Source organism: Bos taurus, chromosome 29 (genome assembly GCF_002263795.3).
Source record: "Bos taurus isolate L1 Dominette 01449 registration number 42190680 breed Hereford chromosome 29, ARS-UCD2.0, whole genome shotgun sequence".
NCBI lineage: Eukaryota > Metazoa > Chordata > Mammalia > Artiodactyla > Bovidae > Bos > Bos taurus.
Genome location: NC_037356.1, coordinates 7,401,416 through 7,416,082, shown reverse-complemented (window position 1 = coordinate 7,416,082; position 14,667 = coordinate 7,401,416). Strand labels below are relative to the sequence as shown.

Here is a 14,667-nt window from a genome sequence, read left to right as displayed (position 1 = left end):
ACTAAGTTGTGTCTGACTCTTTGCAACCCCATGGACTGTAGCCCGCCAAGCTCCTCTGTCCATGGGATTCTTCAGGCAGTGATACTGGAATGAGTTGCCATCTCCTCCTCCAGGGGAATCTTCCTGATCTAGGCATAGAAATAGCATCTCCTAAGTCTCCAGCATTGCATGTAGATTTTTTACCACTGAGCCACAGGAGAACAGTTCACTAGATTTCAATTGCATATACCCCCTATTATAAAGATTCATAATTTTGTTTTTAGTGGAGATGCCCTGAAATGAGTTTTCTTTTTCAAGTATTTACATATGTGAAATAAATAAATATAACAGAAGGAGTCAAGAGTAAAAATTCTCTTAAGCACATACATAAATTCCATAGTACATATCACTTGAATATTTTTTCTTTTTTTATATCACTTGAATATTTATAAAATTTTTTTAATAACCATTGTCACATTGTCTCATGATTTATACAATTTAAAAATAAGCCTGTGTGGTTCTGTCGATTGTTTTTAAAATACAGCATGCGTTTGAATCACAAAATGATTAGCAAAATCCATTACTTCGTCTCTCACCATCCTCCATAAAAACCGCACTGAACAGAGTACTGAGGAAAAAGCAGACTGCTTTTCAGGGGGAAAGTGTATTAAAATTAAAATCAAGGGCACTTTTAATTGTAAAGGCACAGATCTTCACAGGAAGCTATCTATAATCTTTTGAAACTGCAGTAGCAATACCGTACATGTCTCCAGTCCCTGAATAAGGCATCTTCCCTTCCTGGCTGGCGGTGGTCAGCGTGAAACCCTGCGAGGTACACCCTACAACTTAGGAATCGGGGTGGCCGCCAGCGCTATGCTTTCGATCGCACACTCGTCGGTTCCTCTGCGGATGCGGAAGTAACCGTTCTCACCCCAGCTGGTGCCCCAGCTGTTTTTAACAATCCAGTAATCCAGTCCAGAGGCCGCGTCAGTGCCATAGCCCACCAGCAGCACAGCATGATTGGTCAGCTCGAAGGGGTTGAAAGGGTCTCGCAGCCCCGTGTGGTGGTAGACGCCCTTGCGGTAGTGGAGGAAGTCGTCGTAGACTTCAAAGGCGACGGCCATGGGCCCCTGATGGACCAGCTCAAGCTTCATCAGGGCTTCATTGCAGCCCCCGTAGAAACCGCCCACGTAGTGGTACTCGGAGGAATAGTACCGGAAGCAGCCCTCTTTCAGTCTGCACGGCGAATCCGTGCCTGTGTAGGGGAAACAGTCCTCTTCCACCAACCCAAAGTCCTGGGCATACTTCCCTGCGATGAGGTAAGGGAAGCCACCTTCACAGCCTGCGGGTGAAGAACACACAGGGTTACCACCGTCTGTCAGAAAAGGCTACAGGAGAAACTGTCCCGTTTCACGTGTTTTCGACTCCATTAATTTGTTTTTAAAGACTTATTTGCTATTTGGCTGTGACGGGCCTTGGTTACTGTGCGCAGGCCTTCTGCGGTCGTGGCGAGCGGGGGCTCCTCTCCAGCTGTGGCGGGCGGGCTTCTTATCGCAGTGCCTCTCTGGTTGGGCACCTCCCCAGATGTGGATCCTGGTCTCGGCTGTCCTGTGGCACGTGGGATCTTCCCGGACCAGGGAGAGAACCCGTGTCCCCTGCATTGTCAGGTGGATTCTTTATCACTGAGCCACCAAGGAAGCCCACTAACTATTATGTCACCCCTGGAAGTTGCTCTTGGCTTAAATACCGCTCCATTCACCCTTCCATCAGCCATCTAGCTAACTACCCTTTCATCCCCATCTATCTGACAGACATTTATTTGGCCCCTGATGTGGAAGGTAGCTTCATGGTTAAGTGGGAGGCTCTGAAGCCTATGTAGATTCAAATCCAAAACTGTGTTAAGAATTTAATTTCCCTGTACCTCTGTTTATTTATCTGTAAAATATAGATAGCACTTGCACCTTCCTCGTAGGATTAAGTCACGTAAAAGCAATAAAAGCTTGCAATTATTGTCACTATTAAATAGGCAGACGCTTCCTCAAGGAAGTCTTCTCTGACCATCTCCTGCAGAAAAGTCTGAATCAGGTCCCCATATCCTTCCCTCCAGTCCTGGCCCTATTATATCTCAGAGACACTGCAGGTTCAGTTCCAGATCACCACAATAAAGCAAATATCACAATGAAGAAAGCCACACAAATGCTTTGTTTTCCCAGGGTATATAAGAATTATGTTTACAGTTTACTGTAGTCTACTAAGTGTTCATGTTTTCCAAAAGAAGCAATACATACACCATAATTTAAAAATGCTCTATTGCAAACAAAACAAAACAAAACAAAACCCACTAACCATCACCAGAGCATTCAGTGAGTCATAACAGTTTTGCTGGGGGGAGGGTTGGAAGCATTTTGAGAATTACCAAAATGTGACAAAGAGACAAGAAGTGAGCAAACGCTGCTGGGAAAATGGCGCTGACAGCCTGGCTCAACGCAGGTCACCACAAACCTTCAATTTGTAAAAACACACCGTGTCTGAGAAGAGCAACACACCAAGCTATACCTGTATACACATCCATAACCCTGTACTTTTCCTTCATTGTTCTCATACTCACTGAATTTCTATTTTCCTCACTTTACTGTAAGCTTCATGAGGTCACTCTCTTGATACTTTAGAGTCTTCGGGGCCCAGAAGTCACAATGTGGGTGTTTAATAAGTATCTCAGGAAGAATAAAAGGCTCACTGACAAATAACTACACACCAGCAGTTGCACTGGTGAACTGAGAAGCTTTCAAGCAGCCAAATCTGGGTGGGGATGACAGCATCAAACTTCCAAATGAGACGATTTCTCCCTGAATCCACTGGCTTTCTACATACCTTATATATGCCCTGTTCTGAAAGCCTATGTACAAAACTTTTACATCCTTCTAGAGAGAAACTAGCGTTCATACGCTTTCAATAAGAATTAGGTTTCAGAGTGAGACCTTATTTGGAACTGAAACTCGTAGTTAGAAGCTGGGAGGTCTTCAAAATCCTAGAGAACAGCTTCATGTCTGTCCCCTGTCTATATGTAGCGTAACAGCTGCTCCCTCAGGGTTCTGACCACTCTTGGGTAATGAATGTAAGAGGCTCCAGAGAGCCCGTCCTTACTCAGATTATAGCGATTCCTGACACTGTGCTGGATGCCACAGTGAGTTCCATGAGAAAGCACTAAGTAGTGAGTGACAGGGCCAGAACTTGCACCCAGGTTTTCTGAGAGCAGACACTGTGCTCTCTCTACCCCCCATCCTGATGGTTTTGCCAACAATGGCAAACTACACACAGCTCCACAGTGCCTGAAACACAACACTTACCTTGAGCATACTGACTGCAAGACACAACCTCCTGAGGACTCAAGATCGGGGTCTGAGTGTTGTTGGTTAGTATGCGGATTCTTGCTTCCATCATCCCCATAGAAGCAAATGAGTAGCAGCTTCCACAAGACCCTGGTGATGGAAAAGGAAGACATATAACCTAAGAGACTCTGATGCCCTCAACAAAAGCCAAAGAAAACCTGAGTGGATGAATACATTAATATAGCTATATTGAGTGTTGCTGCTTTTGTTCCTAAGGATTAGCACAATAAAGGAGATTCAATCAATGAACGCTACTGACCTTACAGGCAAATCTTAAGATTTCAGCTTTTTCACTGAAGGCAAACATTACTACATGGGACTTTCCTTGAGAATGCTTTGGGAGGGAAAAAACCTCCTAACTTCTGCAAAGCACTTGACAATATTCTTAATAATGAAGAAATGATGTATTGATACATCTGCAACATTCTGAGTCATCAAGTTGAAAGAAAATTAGGGAGGAATACATACGAACTGAGCTTCTAAATATCGCCAGAGAGATGTTTTCTAAGGCAACTTGTTGGGTGGAATTAACTCTAAGAATGGCTCAAGTATAGGTGTATCATTATAGAGAGTTGGACTCAACCAGGGAAAATGTAACAAAAAGAGTAATTATTATATAATGACCAATATGGTATTTAAAGTATTCAATAAGGAAGTAAAGATATTAAAGCAGATGGAGGTAGTGAAATTGAAAATAAATTGAAAAGTGGTTGGATGGAAGTAGGGGAGAAAGGAAAAGAAAACAGCTTAATTTAATACCTGAATGCTCTGGCAAAGACAAAATGAATTTACTTACGAAGCATATGCTAGGAATATAGTTGCTACTTCAAAAGAAGAAAAACATACTGTATTATGAGGTAATTTACATAATGATATTTTTTAATCTGATTCAATATGTGAGTAGAAGAAATTTATACACAGAATAAAATATGGCATGTATGTAATAAAACTAGATTTCCACTTATTACAATTCCAGGAAGAAATGAACATAATTTTAACATCTCTATTATAACATGGCCTCTTTTACCTCTGCCATTGATGTAAATTCTACATGGAGATATACTTGTACCAAAACCCCCCAAAGTAAAAGCTAGTCACTCAGTCGACCCAGGGATTGAACCCAGGTATCCTGCATCCAAGATCTCCTGCAGCCAAGACACTGGAAATTAAATGAAGTTGATATATTATTCAATTTACTAGTAACTTAAAAAACCCCAAAAAACTAACAAAACTCATTCTACATAAAGAGAATGCTGCCTTTGTTCTCTTTAATAAATCTGAATTTAGTAATTTAGTGACTGCCTTCCTCAGAAAAATATTCATAACATTATACTTTAAAAATACAAGGGGCATCGTTTTTCTCTTCTCCAAGGAAATGTTCATTCATGTCCTTCCCTAAGAACAAGGAGCACCAGGATATTCTAAGCTCCATCTCCGGCGTGCTATGCAAGAAAGTCAAAGTGTTAGTTGCTCAGTTATGTCTGACTCTTTGTGGCCCCGTGGACAGTAGCCCGCCAGGCTCCTCTGTCCATGGAATTCCCCAGGCAAGAATACTGGAGGGGGTAACCGTTCCCTTCTCCAGGGGAGCTTTCCAACCCAGGGATTGAACCCAGGTCTCCCACATTGCAGGCAGATTCTTTACCATCTGAGCCACCAGGGAACATTCTAAACTCTACTTGAATTACTTTATACTGTTTTTCTCAAACTAAACTATGAATTTCCTGGAGTGTTTACAGGAACTCTGTCTTCTTCACCTTGATGCAATGAAGGAACTCAGTGCATCTCTGTAGAAAGAAGTCATATTATGAACAAGCAGACACATATTTATAGCCAGGAAAGAAAGCTATTTCAATGGAAACAGTCAACATTTACTTTTAGTCTATTAGTGCCCTGTTACCCTTTAACTGCTACCATTTCTGATGGTTCCCAAAATTCTCCCCATAAACATCTCAGATTCATCCATACTGCTTTTGCTCAATTGTGACCATTAGAAGAGAAACATTTGGAAGGGGGCCTTGGAATCCATCTAGTGTACAATCTACTCACTTGACAACGCATACACGGAGACTCAGAAAGAGGCAATGGCCTGGCCAGTCACCAAACTAAAGGGCGGCAGATGCCAGCACCTAGCTGCCTCCTAACACAGGAATACCGTTTTCTTCCATTTGCAGATCCATATCTACTTTAAAGAATTCTCAAATTTCCTTTCCCCACCTTCCAATTACTCGGCAGACCAAACTTAACTTGTCCATTTTGTTTAGGAAGCCATCTAAATACTACTACCCTTAGGACTCCTCTTTCACATGATACAAAGTCAGAGAACTAGGTGAGTGACAGTAAATGGCAAAGCCAATGTTCCTTTCATGAGACATCAGTAGTATCACAAGAGAGTCTAGAAACGATCCCAATTTGGCCATTTAGCAGTCTTGGCCCATGGCAGCCACGGAAATAACTCTCTTGGCTTTAAGTATTAAACCTTCATTATCAGCCTATCCAGTATCGTGGGAGGGACAGGCCACATGTCCATTCCAGGACTCAGAATGTGCTATTACCAGAGAAATTAGAAGGAGGGAAGGAAATAATCTTCCTCAAGCCTCTGATGTTCCCAAAAGGTCAGCTGCCGAAGTAATTAACATCTCTTCAAAAGTCAATGCCAGAGTCTAGCTTCCAAAAGGACCCTTTTCTCTTAAGATTACGGGGCAAGAAAGAATAGGAGGGCTTTCCTGGTTAAGAATCAGCTCACCAATGCAGGAGATAAGAGTTCAGTTCTTGGGCTGGGAGGGTGCCCTGGAGGAGGAAATGGCAACCCACTCCAGTGTTCTTGCCTGGAAAATCCTGTGGACAGAGGAGCCTGGCGGGCTACAGTACATGGGGTCGCAAAAGAGTTAGACTTAGCAACTAAACAACAACAAGAAAAGAATAAGAAGGGGAGTTGGCCCAGGCAGAGTTCTGCAGTAATCAAGTTTCCACAGTCTTAAAATAGATAATGTGATTGCCACATGGCTTACCTGCGTGTCAGTTCTCAGCCTTCACCTTCTAACAGTGGTGAACACACTGAGCCGGTAGTAAGGAGCCAGGATTCCTTTTTGCCCTTCCTGCTCACCCCATCAGTCAGCTATGTGACTGGGCAATTCACTTGACCTTTCTGACATTTCTTGTCATCTTGGGTGTAAAAGGAATAGGGTGGAACAGTTTAAGGCCCCTGCCTTCCAGCTTTAGTAGAAACAATAGTTAGAACAGGACTAAGATGAACTAGAGTTTTAAAGTTAGGAAGCCACTCTGCATTTCCCAATTAATGTGACCTGAAAGACACTCCCCTTCTCTCTTGAAGACACAGTAATAAAGACAGCACAACTGGGAGATGAACAAGCAAAGTCCGTCTCTTCCAATTTCCTAGCTCTCTTCCCTCTCACATGCAAAGTAGACCTTAGCTATAAGGCTGGTGCTTAAACTTACCCTAACAAGTTTAGGGTAAAGGTTTATCCCCCTACCCAGGAATTTTTTGGTTTTTTTGTTTTTCATTACTCTTAATTTGCTCTCTGAATAGAGAAAAGTTGTGAGTTCCCTGAACTGCGGGTAATTTTGAATTCTATAGGACGCTGGCATATTTAAGTTAGTGGAAACTTCCAAGTAGCCCAGTTAGTAGGAAGAGAAAATAATTTTTTTCATAAAGTACAGAACACCACAAAGAAGTCCAAAGAGGAACCTCCGTGTACCCAGTGTACATTATTTTCTCAGATATCTGAGAAGATACCACAGATGAGGGCTCAATTTAAAAGCAATGAATCACTCAAAGCCCTCTATTTTTAAACTGCCCATGTCTATACAAACCATATTTATAACACTCAAAGAATATGGAATATTACAGACAACAAGAGCTTTTACTCAGCTACAAGAGAGACACTGTCAGAGAATCTGGGATTGGAAAGTCTGATTTCCTTCGAATTATTATCTCATCACTAGTCAATTAAACCTTTTTGGGAAGTGAGCTGAGCTAAATTTTTCCTCCAACCTTCTCTGAATGAATTTTTTAAGCGCCCTACTTAAAGCAGTTATATTGTATCTTAATGTTTTGTTTGTAAGTCTTGCTAAGCTGTAGTCTCTAGGACAAAGGACTGTATCATATTAGTCTTCATATCCTCAGCCTTTAAACAAAAATTCCTGACATGTTGGATACCCTATAAACACAACACAGTGGGAACAGCCATGTGCTAAGCCCTCGACAATCAACGTGTAGAAGTGAAGTCGCTCAAACGTGTCCGACTCTTTGCGACCCTATGGACTGTTGCCTACCAGACTCCTCTGTCCATGGGATTTTCCAGGCAATAGTACTGGAGTGGATTGCCATTTCCTCCTCCAGTGGATCTTCCCCACCCAAGGATCAAACCTGGGTCTCCTGCATTGTAGACAGACACTTTACCGTCTGAGCCACCAGGGAAGTCTACTTAATCCTCTCCAGGAAGGACAGGAAACCTATTTGATGACAGAATAAATCTTAATCCTCTCTTAACATCAAATCTTTTTAACTGACTTTCCACTCATTTCTCAATCACCTTTAAATTTCCAATCCCTCATTTTCAAAGAAGCTGTCCCAAGAAAGGTAGGGATGGATTTCAGGACCCACACTTTCTCTGGAGCCAAAGAGGCCAAGAATAACTGGCACAAAGGAAAGACAAAGAGATGAGACCTCCAGTGTCAGATAAAGGACAGGAACCCTGCCGTTGCAAGACTTGCCCAAAGCCCCGTATATTCAGAACACTCTCTAAGAATGCAGTGGGCATGAACTGAAGGGGTGGTGGTGAATACTGAGAACTGGCAGAGGCTGATTACTGATTTTTTAGGAAAGGGGAAGGAAAATTTATCTTTGGGTGTTATTAATTTATAATCCTTTCAGGAGACACCATCAGAATGTTTCCAGACAGCAAATACTATACCCACTTTATAGTAACAAATCAGTCCTGCGTACTACAATTGTCTTCAAAACGAGCTTAGAAGTAATAAACCTGAGCGTTGTATAAATGATTCTCCAATCATTGTTGGCTAAAATTTAGGCTAAGATAATTTGCTCTCAAGTGCTATTAGAGGCAACGTTATTAAATCTACTCATACTGTATCTAATTTTCTGAAACAACTGACAAAATGCAATTATAGTGATAATGCTGGTAAACATTCCACCGGGAAGCTGAGTTAGTACTTACATTATATGTCATATCCTGATGTAAAGTTAATTGAAAGATCCTTATGCAATTCAAAAAATCTACTTCATCAGCAAAAAAAAATTAAGGATTCATTTTCTGGGCTCCTATAATTAGACTAATGATGGGGGAGGGGTGGGGGGAGAGTAGGTGGATACTTAAAGAAGGATTCCAGAATAAAGAAGATACGGTGTGTGCGCGTGTATATATATACACATATATATATATGTATATATACATATATATATATACACACACAGTGGAGTATTACTCAGCCATAGGAAAAGAATGAAATAATGCAATTTGTAGCAACATGGATGAACCTAGAGATTCTCATACTAAGTAAATCAGCCCTCCAGGCTCCTCTTTCATCGGAATTCTCCAGGCATGAATACTGAAGCGGGTTGCCATGCCCTCCTCCAGGGGATCTTCCCAAACCAGGGATCGAACCCAGGTCTCCTGCACTGCAGGCGTTCTTTACAGACTGAAAAGCCCAAGGAAAGCCCAAGCACCAGGAAAGCCCAAGAATACTGAGCTGGTAGCCTATCCCTTCTCCAAGGGATCTTCCCAACCCAAGAATCGAACCAGGGTCTCCTATATTGCAGGTGGATTCTTTACCAGCTGAGCTACAGGGGAAGCCCAAGTGAATCACAGAGAAAGACAAATAACGTATGAGATCACTTATTCATATCACATATGCAATATCTTAAACTATAATGGAAAAGAATCTGAAAAAGTATATATAAACTGAATCACTCTGCTGTACACTTGAAACTAATACAGCATTCTAAGTCAACTATATTTCAGTTAAAAAAATGAAAGATTCCAACAAACCACCTGCAGAAGGAAGACAAGAAAGACTAATTTTAGCTGCAATTCTTTGCTTCTGTACAAGTCTCCGTAACCTGGAGTGCAAATGAGTTTGGCTTATATACCACTCTAATGAATATCACTAGCTATCTGGAACACATACTGAGGACACTGAAGAAATGCTGAGCTCAGCTGGAGAGATCAGGTATTACCAGTGTCTGTCAAGGATACAAAAAGAAGAAGTGTGTATTCATTAGATTTATTCATTAGCTATAGATTTTCTATTTCTTCACTAATGTAGATCATACCAGTTTCATCTCTGTACCCCCAGAATGTGAGAGCCTGGTACATAGTAAATGTTCAATAAATATTTCAGAATGATTTAATAAAAAAGAAAAAAAATCAGACATTTTTTTACCTTGGTTTCGAACAGGAGTAACAAAATTGATACCATGAACGTTTCTCCAATCCCAGGATGTTGGCAAATGCAAAATCTTTTTCTGTATTTCAGCAGTGATTGGTGCAGGTTTGGGCCTAGGATGGAAATAGACACTTGACATCAATGTACAGTCTTTCCTTTGAGGATGATTTCCTAACCTTTAATCCCATAATTTCAACCACCTGGCTGGCTTGGATGTAGATTCAGATCCAAAGAACACTTGTCCATCAGTGTTTCAATGTTTCTATTATACAAAAATGTATCTATTATGGACTTCCCTGGTGTCTCCGACCGTAAAGTGTCTGCCTACAATGTGGGTTCCATCCCTGGGTTGGGAAGATACCTTGGAGAAGGAAATGGCAACCCACTTCAGTACTCTTGCATGGAGAATCCCATGGATGGAGGAGCCTGGTGGGCTGCAGTCAAAAATGTATCTATTATACAATGTGTCAATTATACAACTAAGTTATACAGATTGCCCATTTCTGTTTTTTTTTTAACTGTTACAATTATTTATTTTTCAATTTATTTATTTGGCTATGAGTGATCTTAGTTGTGGCATGCGGGATCTTTAGTTCCAACATGTAGGGTCTAGTTCCTCGACTAGGGATTGAACCCAGGCCTCCTGCACTGGGATCACAGTGTCTCAGCCACTGGCTACTGGAGAAGTCTCAAAATTACCCATCTATTTTTCAGGATCTAGTAATTTTCCCCTATGAAACAATACTGGTTTTATATATTGCCATTGCTAGTTTTAGTATGCCTAAATAACAGCATTCTCTTTTCATATATTTTGACCCAAAAAAGTAGATATGGGAAATTGAAGATAGCCTATAAATGTTTTAGAGAAAACAGAGGAATTACTGATGTTTGACTCTACGGAGGGTGGTGATGGTAGTCACAAAAGAAGTGAAAGGCAGAGAAATACAGGATGTAAGTAGAAGAAGGCAAACCAGGTCAATAAACAGATAAAAGACAGACATAAAGACAACTACAATGGCTTCACCACTTCCTAGCTGTGTGACACTCATCAAAGAACTTAACATCATAAAACTATGATCACCTCCTATTACGATGTGCATAGTCATACCTACCTCTAAGCACTGTTATGATAATTCAATGCAATAATGATTAATGTGCTTAAAACATTACCTAGTCTTGGATGTCTTTAATAAGCTATTAAGCTATTATGGTGATTACCACGACCATCAACATCCATGTCTTTAAGACTAAATATGCTGGTGATACATTTAAGTAACTATCTTAAATGTGAACAAAACATTCAATTGAAGTGTTAACTTCCTTCTTCCTACATCCTATAGGCAGAGTGTTTATCCATTTATCAATGCATTTATCCATTTATCAATGCACACACAGACAGAATAAAAGCAACGTGACAAATGAAGCTCAATGGTATGAAAATGAAGTGAGTGAAAGAGGACGCTGGGTGGCGGAGAAGTGAGAATTACAGACATCATAGGCACACTGTACATTATTGGCTCTTCATCTTTGGGTCCAGATGCTTTTAAGAATTCGGAGAAAGCTCTGGACTCACTCAGAGAGATGTCCATAAACAGTACATTTTCCTCCAATTTGAGCAGGTTCAGTTTCAGAGTTTCAGGTTAAGAATCGCTGAGTTTCTACTATGTCACTTTCAGCAGATCTAACACATATACAAAAGTGCTACTGAAAATCAGGCAGCTAGACCACAGTGTCTGGCTTCGACATTTCCCACTTCTATCTTCTTATCCTAAACCTTCTATGGAGACTTATTAGCCTTAAAAACAGGGCTTCATAAATCTATCTCTTCTCTAAAACCAAGGTGGTTGGGTGGAAAGAGAAAAATTCAAAGTTCTTCAGAAACTCTCTTCAGGAGTTCTTCAGAAACATGGCATCTGACACGTGGCAATGCAGTTGTGTCTCGGGCTCAAATCTTTCAGATAGGAGCCCTGGTCTCCCTAAGGTTCCAACACTGATCACATCTCCTCTGGGGGCTCCTCTGGATTGCTACTGAACAGCTCTCAACTTTCCGTCTCACACAGACACAGGATGACTCTTTCACTTTAGTAAATCCGAGAAGGGATACAATATGCTCCCTTTCTGAGTTCTGACTAACCAGAACATCTCGTAGACTAGTCCACTCCTTAGAAACACTATGAGAAACATTATACCAAATTTTTTTTTTTTGAGAGAGGGGTAGAATTATGAGAGAATGCTATCAGTCGGACAGGGAAAAACTCCATACAGTCTCAGAGTAGAAAAATGCCAGATTATGATTATTAGTCTGCAGAAGAAAAACTTAGCAATGAATTTTATTGTTGTTCATTTGCCAAGTTGTGTCCTACTCTTTATGACGCCATAGACTGCAGTACGCCAGGCTCCTCTGTCCTCCACTATCTCCTGGAGTTTGCTCAAACTCATGTCCACTGAATAGGTGATGCTATTTAATCATCTCATCCTCTCACACCCCCTTCTCCTCCTGCCCTCAATCTTTCCCAGCATCAGGATCTTTTCCAATGGGTTGGCTCTTTGCATCAGGTGCCCAAAGTATTGCAGCTTCAGTGACAGTCTTTCCAATGAATATTTAGGGTTGATTTCCTTTAGGATTGAGCAGCTTGATCTCCTTACAGTCCAAGGGACTCTCAAGAGTATTCCCTAGCACCATGATTCAAAAGCACCAATTCTTTGGCATTCAGCATTCTTTATCATCCAACTCTCACATCTGTATATGACTACTGGAAAAACCATAGCTTTGACTATACGGACCTTTGTTGGCAAAGTGATATCTCTGCTTTTCAATACACTGTCTAGATTTGTCATAACTTTCCTCCCAAGGAGCAAGCATCTTTTAATTTCATGGCTGCAGTCACCGTCCTCAGTGATTTTGGAGCCCAAGAAAATTAACTCTGTCACTGCTTCCACTTTTTCCCCTTCTATTTGTCATGAAATGGTAGGACCGTATGACATGATCTTAGTTTTTTAAACGTTGAGTTTTAAGCCAGCTTTTTCACTCTCCCCTTTCACCTTCATCAAGAGGCTCTCTAGTTCCTCTTCACTTTCTGCCATTAGAGTGGTATCATTTGTGTATCTGAATTGTTGATATTTCTCCCAGCGATCTTGATTCTAGCTTGTTATTCATCCAGTCTGGTATTCGGCCAGCAATGTATTTTAGTTAACCATTAATCTATCAGTGGTCTGTTTAAACAATAAAACTTGACCAAAGGACTCTATAGCTATTAAGAAAATAATCATTATATTCTCTGAATATTAGAAAATGCTTCAATATACTAAAAGAAAATAACCCATCTACACAACTTTTGAGTCCCATTAACTTTTCCAATTGGTTTTCCTACCCTTCAGTTACATCAATTTCTCCTGCAGCAAGGTATGGCATTACAAGAACGTCGTTGGTCATTTAATAAATGTTAATGGAAGGAAATGGCAACCCACTCCAGTGTTCTTGCCTGGAGAATCCCAGGGATGGGGGAGCCTGATGCTGCCATCATGGGGTCGCACAGAGTCGAACACGACTGAAGCGACTCAGCAGCAGCAAGGGACTACATATGCTAAACTCAGCTATAGCTTTCAGGGTATAAAATAAATCTACCAAACTCCTGACTATATAAATTCAAAGAATGATATAATTTCCCATCAGATGCATATCATGGGGTATGTAAACTAAGATAGGAAATGCCACTTCTGGCTGAAGGCAGGAGAAGTATATTGATAAATATGTAACTTTTTTTTTTTTTGGCTGGACCTCAAAACTGAAAAAGGATTTTGAGATTTTTACCGGTGGCAAATTGATTTTTGCCAATGGTTTTTATAGGCCAGTTCAGGGGTATGTGAGGCAAAGAAAGTTTCATGAATGGTGGTAGGTGAAAGTTTTCAGTAATTTTTTGTCATATTGTTTGAAAGCAGGTCAAGGTGTAAACAGAGTTACGGTCAAATTTAGATGGTTTTGATTACCAGGCTAAATGTATTCCTTAGACAATAGGTAGTAACCCGATCACAGCTGAATACAGGAAGATGTAACTGGCAGTATTTCATAGAATGGCTAAGAATGGGGACAGGGAGGGAAAGAGATCAAAAGGACAGAAGACAGGAAGCGGATCCATCATACAGGCAAGAGATGACAAGGCCCTCAAGCCAAAGTGGAGAAATGCAAACAGAGCAAAGGAGGCAGAAGATGCTGTGAAAGCAAAGCCCATAAACAGGGCCTGGAGAACATCAGGACATGTATGAATAGGAGAGGGGCACGGTCAGAGAAAAGATAACATAAACATCTAAGCTGGGATAACCAATAAAATAGTGAGCATCGCAAGGAGGGCTGGTTAGAAGGGAAGATATCAATCAACATATATCTTTATTCATGATAAAGAGATATGTTTTATTACCTTGGAATTCTCCGGCTATGGCCACCACCTCTCCTAATCATCTCTTTTAGGGTAAGAGTCTCATATTCCATGTATGGGGCTGCAGTCCAAGACTTCTGAATGGCATTGATAGCTTTCACAAAGTCATGGTTATATCTGTAGAGCCTATTAGAATACCTGCCAAGAAAAGTAAGATAGCTTCACATACACTCTTTACTGATATAAAACAGATTCCATTAAAATAGGCATTCATACTCTGAGCTTGAGTGTAAAGTGATATAACCTTTCAGGAAGGCAACTGGGTATATCAGTCTCTATATCTCTACATTTATATCCACAGCCTAGAACTGGAATATGTCCTATGAAAATAAAATTTAAGTGAACTAAGATAACTGTATAACGATACTCAGTGAAACACTTTTATACTAGTAATAGATTATAAACATAAATTCTAAAACAAACAATGGATTAAATGAATA

At 40.7% G+C, this 14,667-nt stretch overlaps 1 protein-coding gene across 1 annotated transcript in view; it reads right to left on the bottom strand.

The window, feature by feature from the left end:
* Positions 1 to 336: 336 nt before the first annotated feature.
* Positions 337 to 14,667, bottom strand: part of CTSC (cathepsin C) — a 40,366-nt gene continuing 26,035 nt past the window's right edge. The window contains 4 exon segments of the mRNA NM_001033617.2: positions 337 to 1,321; positions 3,327 to 3,458; positions 9,792 to 9,907; positions 14,210 to 14,365. Coding sequence (NP_001028789.1) covers positions 819 to 1,321; positions 3,327 to 3,458; positions 9,792 to 9,907; positions 14,210 to 14,365 — 907 coding nt within the window. The 3' untranslated portion in view covers positions 337 to 818.